This window comes from Lampris incognitus, chromosome 6 (genome assembly GCF_029633865.1).
Source record: "Lampris incognitus isolate fLamInc1 chromosome 6, fLamInc1.hap2, whole genome shotgun sequence".
Taxonomy (NCBI): Eukaryota; Metazoa; Chordata; class Actinopteri; order Lampriformes; family Lampridae; genus Lampris; species Lampris incognitus.
In genome coordinates, this window is record NC_079216.1 from 41,571,367 (window position 1) to 41,579,004 (window position 7,638).

The window sequence follows — 7,638 nt, forward strand, 5'->3', positions numbered from 1 at the left end:
GGTACATTTACTACATTCACTTACTTAGCAAACATTTTTTATGAAAAGTGACTTACAGTACAAGAAAGTTGCAAATTAGCAGATAAATTTAAGTGTTACCAATCAGCATCATAGAGCACCAGATGGTAATCAAATCATAGCCAAGAGGCAGGTCAAGTTGAGCTCATTTAGTTTAGGTGCATGAAGAAGCGGGGAAAGGGAGAATAGTATTACTGAGTGGATGTACATTGCTACAAGTCGAAAACAGGCAAATTTAACTGTCAAGTAAAAGTAGAAAAGGGTAGAAAACGTCCATAGGGTTAGTGGTTGTGTCAGTGAAGGACATCTGACGCAAAATTTTGCCAAATCGTTACGCAGATTGACAAGACCGGCATCGGTGCTGTGCCCTCACAGGGTACCGATGGAAACGATCAAATCCATTGTGGCAACCCCTGGGAAATGGGGAACAAGCCAAAAGAAGAAGAGAAGAAGTAAAAGCAGAAAAGGGCTCAATTGTAGATACTAATAATAATGGTGTTTAAGTAAGCATGGGTGCAAAAGCAACAGCCAGCACCAGTTCATATTAATAGCAAAGTGCCACCAGAGACCACTTTAAGGATTAAGGCAGGCTTTAAAGAGGAAAGTTTTTAGGCTTTACTGGTTCTGATCCCAAAACTCCGGCTTGGTGTGTGTCTATGTCTATTGTAGCTGTCCGAAAGGCAGGTGGAGGAGGAGATAGTTGAAGATAGCTATTGGTGTGAATTCGGCATTGATAGGGTTTCATGCATCCCCTGCGACAGTCGGCCCTCTCTCTTCTCTTCCTATGGCCCATAATGCATCACTGCGTAATAGCATGGCTCCCTCCGGCGCACGGAGTGTGAAGTCTCGCTCAGCAGTGGAGGAAAAACAAATAGCTGGCCTCAGCAGCACAGGGCCTCAGTGTGTCTGAGCAGCAAGGTCTTCGTCTAGTGGGAATTAAAACTCGCTCCATCTCTCCACGATCAAGTCCTCACATTCCTGGCCTCAGACAAACCATGGCTTAAAGCAGAGGGCAACCCTCCTGATTCCACATATGAGAGGCTTCAGTATAAAATGGAAAGGACGGCAGCCAGAAATAATCAAGTGCAAGATTTTTTTTTTTTAATGTGAAACGTTACCTTAGCTCAGAACTCAAACTCCGCTGTGAAGCAAATTAAAATAAAGGAGCTTCATTACAAGATTTTTGCCAATGCCATATGAGCGCAAACATAACTTTCTATGACCATAGTTAACAAAGTAATTATTCTAATCCCTAAAGAACCTGCTTAAATAAAGTTCACAAACCTTTACTGTGCAAAGCAGTCGGGCTTACAAACGGCAAGAAAGAGGAACTGGAGATCAGTGACTGTCACTATAAAACATAGCCACTCTTTTCCAAAAAATTGAACCACTTAATACGTCAATTCAAGCCCTAATGGCTACCTCAACCTCAATTATCTGTTTGACTGCAGTCATCAGCGTGGTTGTATGGAACCAAGTGTGAGAGACTACACATAACTTATTTGGTTTTGGCTGGGGGTGTACAGGTTTGGCCAGATGGTGGAGAGGCTATACCCATGGCTTCTCGTAGCAAGCCAGATGACCAGCCAGGCAAAATATGAAGTAAAAGCAAAATTTACCAACCTCTGCAGCAGCTGCTGCTGCCAATAGCATCATGGCAAGTGCCACCTATTGGCATCTGTGGTATCCAGAAGCTGTGGTTTTCCAGTGGAAATGTGATAGTGCCAAGACACCATCTCATGGCCCCATAGGAATGCATGTGTAGTGTAACATACACCTGGTGTGGCCAAGCAGGGATCCTTGCAGGGGACAGTCGAAATGTCTGGGTACCTTTTTATATTCAAGCCATTCTTGGGAGGATATGAGAGAGAAAAAATAAAAACTATGATGTCGGAGAGACACAAATTGTTGCCGATTCCTATAAATCGCACAGCCCCTCCTTTGTAACGATAGTAAGTATACTGGTGTTGATACTTTTCCAAAAAGTTTGCAGACTTTTTAAGATCTGTTTCTTTGGTAGGACGTTGCTCTGATTAAAAACCACATACGTACATGAGAACTATGGTCTTGCATTCATCCCAAATAACTTCCCTTTTTTTTTCTGGGGAAGAGCTCACTGAAACAGGAAGGGAGGTTAGAGAGTTGTAAAGGGTAAGGACCACCGCTTCCCATTTTTCATTGCCTTTTCTTGGTGCTCGTCCACCATCATCTTTTTTCCCGTTTCTCCCTTTTTATTTCTTTAATTTCACTCTTTCATCATCATCATCCTACCCATTCAGGCATGACCTACATCAATACAATTCTACAATAGTTACACTGGTTGAAGGGCAGATGCCCACAAATTTTTTGGTTTCCGACAATGATGTATTTGAGCTGACTTGGATCTGGAAATGGGGCATTTATTGAGAAGGATGCCTCTCTTATTAACATAGCCCATGGCATCACCACTTGTGATATTTCAGCATACAGAAGAAGAAGAATAGTCACATTTTCGGTTGTTACTTGTGCAAATTCAGGTCATGTGGTGACTACATATTTCCAGTCTCAGCCTCGGGATACTTTTTTAGAGAACACAATATCTGTCTGTGTGTGTGTGTGTGTGTGTGTGTGTGTGTGTGTGTGTGTGTGTGTCTGTCTGTCTGTCTGTCTGTCTGTCTGTCTGTCTGTCTGTCTGTCTGTCTGTCTGTCTGTCTGTCTGTCTGTCTGTCTGTCTGTCTGTCTGTCTGTCTGTGTCTGTGTGTATGTGTGTGCATGTATCTCCATGTGTCTGCATGTGCGTGTGTTTGTTTCAGCTGTCTAACCACCAAGTCCTCCCAGAGTAGCAAACACTGAGCCGTGTGGTACAGTCAGCAGTTACATTACATTCCATGGTTTCGCACATTTCTTCCTTTTGGTTTTGTCTGTCTGCATGACTTCCCCCTAGAGCCGGCTGTGATGTCACAACGGCTGCCCAGGGATAATCTGCTCGTCTTAATTCATCAGAAAGCGAGTTTGTTACAGTATTACAAGTGTTTCATGAGGTTTTTTATAAAGAAGGGAGGGGTTTAGGGCTGGATAGGGGCAACACAGAGCGATGCTGCAGCACAACACTGTCTGTGACTCCTAGCTTATTCAAAGCTGTTGCCCCCCCTCAGTGTCACGTGTCCAGTGCCTTGCTGAAGACAGTATTGGTGTTTCCAGTAGTCACACATTGAAGCCATTAAAGTTTCTTGAATAAAGCCCATGGGGCTTGGCATGGGATCCGAACTGCCGCTATAAAGAGCAGCGGAGAAGGGGGAGAATGTCCTTTAAGAAGTAAAGGCCTGCATTTTTGTGGTAAGACACAGGCAGTTCCTTTACATGTTCTGTGCTTAACTTAATTTTCTCACAGGAATTGAGATTTTATGACTAATGAGGCACATGGTGGTGGTGGTGTGTGTGTATGTGTGTGTGCATGTGCGTGCGCACACTTATGTCAGCGGTCAACTTCTGGAGGAGATTAAAGTGACAGATGCCGGTTGGGTTTCTTCCGCGGATGGAGGACATGGCAGACCTGTTGCTGATGGAAATGCTCTCCCAGAGGCGCCCTGTCCACCCTCTCGAACATCTTACAGACCCCTGTAGATATTCACCAACAATAGTAGTCTCAGTCTGCTCATCCCTAAGCGCTCATCACTTCTACACTGGCTGTTGTTCCCCTTTAGTTCTCATCTTTCAAATCTAATATCAGCAAAAATGTTTACAGGCATAGTATATAACACATTTTCATAGTTTTTATAAACAGTGACATTTCACAACAAAGACGTATAATATAAAAACACAGCCACCATTAAGGATAGAAGTTGAGGGCGTCTGGATAGCATAGCAGTCTATTCTGTTGCCTACCAACATGGAGCTCGTCGGTTCGAATCCCCGTGTTACCACCAGCTTGGTTGGGCAGCCCTACAGACACAATCGGCCATGTCTGCGGGTGGGAAGCCGGATGCGGGTATGTGTCCTGGTCGCTGCACTAGCTCCTCCTCTGGTCGGTCAGGGCGCCTGTTTTGGTGGGTAGGGGGAACAGGGGGGAATAGCGTGATCCTCCCATGCACTACAACCCCCCTGGCGAAACTCCTCACTGTCCGGTGAAAAGCGGCCGGCGACTCCACATATATCGGAGGAGGCATGTGGTAGTCTGCAGCTCTCCCCGAATCAGCAGAGGGGGGTGGAGCAGCGACCAGGACGGCTCAGAAGAGCGGCGTAATTGGCTGGGTGCAATTGGGGAGAAAGAGAGGGGATAGAAATTGTGCTCAGTTCATTAACGGGATTCCAAGATTTCAGACTTGTGTTTCTTTCTGGTGTGTCTACCTACTTGGAACTTTCCCACTGTCTAAATGAAGAATGAAATCACTGAAGGTGAGTAGACCGCCCACTTTGCATGAGGGATTTAAAAACCCTCATGCAGATAAGTTCATTCTGAAGACATGGTGCACGGTTCTCCCTGTGATGTGACATGTCGCTCGACCTTTGACACTTGTGACCTTTTGTTACCAAGCCGTGTGTAGTTCCCGAGGCGCAGCAGCCCCAGAAGCTATAACACAGACTCAAACTGAGGCCCATCAGGTTTAAATTAGCTGTAAATTTCTAAAAAAAAAAAAAGCTTCCTCCCTCCACAAGCAGTATACGTTCACCCAACCCTCTGGCTATGGGGTGCTCTCAGTCATATTTCCCACAGACGCCTGGTGCTGAAGTCCCTAGGGTCTGCGTGTGTTTGCAAGTGTGCGTTTTAGAGCGGAGGAGAGAGAGAGAGACATTTCCAATATGTCTTTCACTGCCCGAGAGCAGAGTTCACTCTCAATTAATTTGGATCTTTATGATGTGAACGTCTGTACAGATTGCCTAACTTATTTTGAAGTAGCCGTCTTGCTTCACTACCAACGATCTTGAAACCAGCTCTTCCCTCTAAGCACACAAGTGACATCCATAGCCGTCTTACTCTCCCCGCTCCTCCTCTCCTCTCGTACCACCACCGCCGTCTTAGAGATCTCCCCACCTCTCTCCCTCCCTGGTCAGTTTCCCAGTCTGCTCTTTTGCTCCGCTGTCCCCTCTGTCAACCCTCATCAGGGGAAGGATATGAGGGGCTCAGCGCCGTTGAGAGGCGGCTCTCTCAGGGGGATTCTCAGGTTGCTGCGGCGGCCTTTGATGGTGAAAGGCGAACCGGCTGGGTCTCAGATGGATCCCCTGCAGGCAGGCAGGCACACAGACTGGCTCTCGTTAAAAAAGCACCACCTTTGTGTTCCCGCAGGAGGTGGATGTAATTAACATAGCTTTAGTACTACCTGTGTTTTTGCCCGCTGTTGTCAAGGCTACTTCTGTTTGGGGTTTCATGCGTGTTTGGGGATGGCTGGCTTGATGGAGGTGGGAAATAGTCTGTGTGTGTGTTTGTGTTGCGCTAGTACAATGTAGGGGTGCACAGCTAGGGCTCCAGCAATTAACCGATTTCACTATTGACCACGCTTTAAAATTTCACGGTTTTGTGTAACCGTAAAAGCTCAGCTACACCCAAGTGTTTCTGTTCTTACTCTCAAAAAAGGGACATTATGGTTCATTATTTTTTGTAATCACTCACTCATGGACGACCTGGGAGGGGCGTTCAGTAGGATGCGCTCCACCTACACGTGCAGCATGGGTGTGCAGTGGGTCTGGACGGTTTCGTGCCTGTTGTATGAACAACGGTTGCACAGTGAGGAAAATGCAAACTGAAAATGTGAACATGCTCACATTTCTGCACTATAATATGAAATGAAAGGACTGTAAAAAAAATTGTGTAATGGCCCTGATGCAGACAGAGGTCCTGCAGCCTTTGACTCCTTATTTTGTTCAGAAGAGAAATACGTAGCTAATATGTAGCATGTATTTAACTCCAGGGGTATAGACTTTTGTTTCTTTCAATTCATTTTCACTGTTACTGTATTGTTTCTGGTTTGAAAGGCAGCAATTGTTACAAAAGCCATAAAATAAATGTTGGGGGGGATGCAATAAAACTTGTTTTATGCATCTGTAGTGTTGTGAAATGATGCATAATAATCTTGAAACCATGACTTTTTTTTTTTAACCGTATCATCAAAATCTTTAATCGTTGCGTCCCTTATGCACAGCCCTGGTGTGCTGAGGCAATGCTTGAGTCTGGTCCTTGTCTGTGTTCAGCAATGACTGACTCTTGGAGCTTTACGAATGGGTAGTGGTCATTCAAAACTCCCGGCCTCCATACAAGCGGTATGAGAGACCCATGTTTCCTGCTCTATAGATACGGTTTGGGGTCTGTCCCCTTTGACTTCGATAATGATAGCTCTAAAAGACAATTTCTTCTCATGGGAGAGAAACGTCGGCTGCCTATCTTCGTCTTTTGACAGTCCTCAAGCTGAACAACATGCCGTCCATGTGAAATACTAATCAGATAAGGAACCGTGACATCACCTTTTACCCTCGAGAGGAATTTTAATTGCTGCAGATGGCATGTTGAAAGTTTTGTGCTATTAGACTATAGGTCTCAAGCTTGCTGTGTGTGTGTGTGTGTGCATGTGCATTCAAATATGTGGAACATGAACATATGTTTGTCTGATCCGGTGAAGCGGTGCCTTCTAAACAAGGTACTTACTCTCTCTTGTGTGGCAGGACGTTCTCAAGGCGTGCCAGGAGCAAATCGAGGGTGTGCTGGTCAGCAGCCTGCGCGAGGGCCAACAGCAGCAGCAGCAGCAGCAGACACAGAGGGGCCCCAGCAGTAAAGGTCTGGAAGAGCTGGATCAGTCCTCCACCCCGACAGACGTTCGCGACATCAACTTGTGAACCACTGGGGGGCACCATCGCATGGGGGATTGAAAAGCAACGTCAAAAAAAATCGAATTTTTTTTTTTTGAAATGAGGAAAAAAAACTACAAAATAACAAAAAAGGTTTTAAAAACAAACACACCCTTGAAAGAGAGGAAAAATGCCTGCTAGTTTTTGTAGATTTCTATTTTTCAAATCAAAAACTACATGCCCAATTTACTTTGAAATCAAAAGCTATTTTAGATACAAGAAATGGATATTCTCTGATATTGTATTCTAAATACTATAAATTTGATACAAGAAGAAGCTCTGAGGTGCCTTGGATATACAGAAGTGAAGTCAATCATATGATGCATTATATTTTTGATTGTATGATCATTAAGTTATACCTTAACCATAGCTTGACAATAGGGCTTTGAAAATTAGAGGTGGGGAAAGAGTTCAAATGGCATATCTTGGATCAATTTAGGGCAAACATTTTTTCTGTTTTCTTTTTAATGTGTAATATCGCTATTACATTTTGGGTCGGTCTAAGAGTGAACTCCTTGGTCTCCTCTGACCATGGAAAGGACCTCTCAACATGGCATGTCTTTTGTCATGTAGTGAAGAAACGAGAGCTATAGATGGAGCATTGAAACCATTGTGCTGAGATTCCCACATCCAGGGAATCGTCAGAAGTAACGTTATTATTATTTTATTGTTATTAATCGATCCGGATTTTAGTTCAGAGTAATAGAGATCAATAAGCTCCTTTTGTCAGGCTGCTTGTTAGTGTGTATCTGGGGTGTGCATGGGTGCAGCATGCAAGCTTGTGCCTCTGAGCTTGCATGTTGG

At 44.7% G+C, this 7,638-nt stretch overlaps 1 protein-coding gene across 3 annotated transcripts in view; it reads left to right on the top strand.

Annotated features, from left to right (window-relative positions):
* Nucleotides 1-7,255, top strand: part of ccnd2a (cyclin D2, a) — a 77,469-nt gene extending 70,214 nt beyond the window's left edge. For all 3 annotated transcript variants that reach the window (XM_056281803.1, XM_056281804.1, XM_056281806.1), the window contains one exon: nt 6,652-7,255. In XM_056281803.1, the coding sequence (XP_056137778.1) occupies nt 6,652-6,822 (171 nt within the window). In that variant the 3' untranslated portion in view covers nt 6,823-7,255. The remainder of the gene's footprint in view (nt 1-6,651) is intronic.
* Nucleotides 7,256-7,638: the final 383 nt, after the last annotated feature.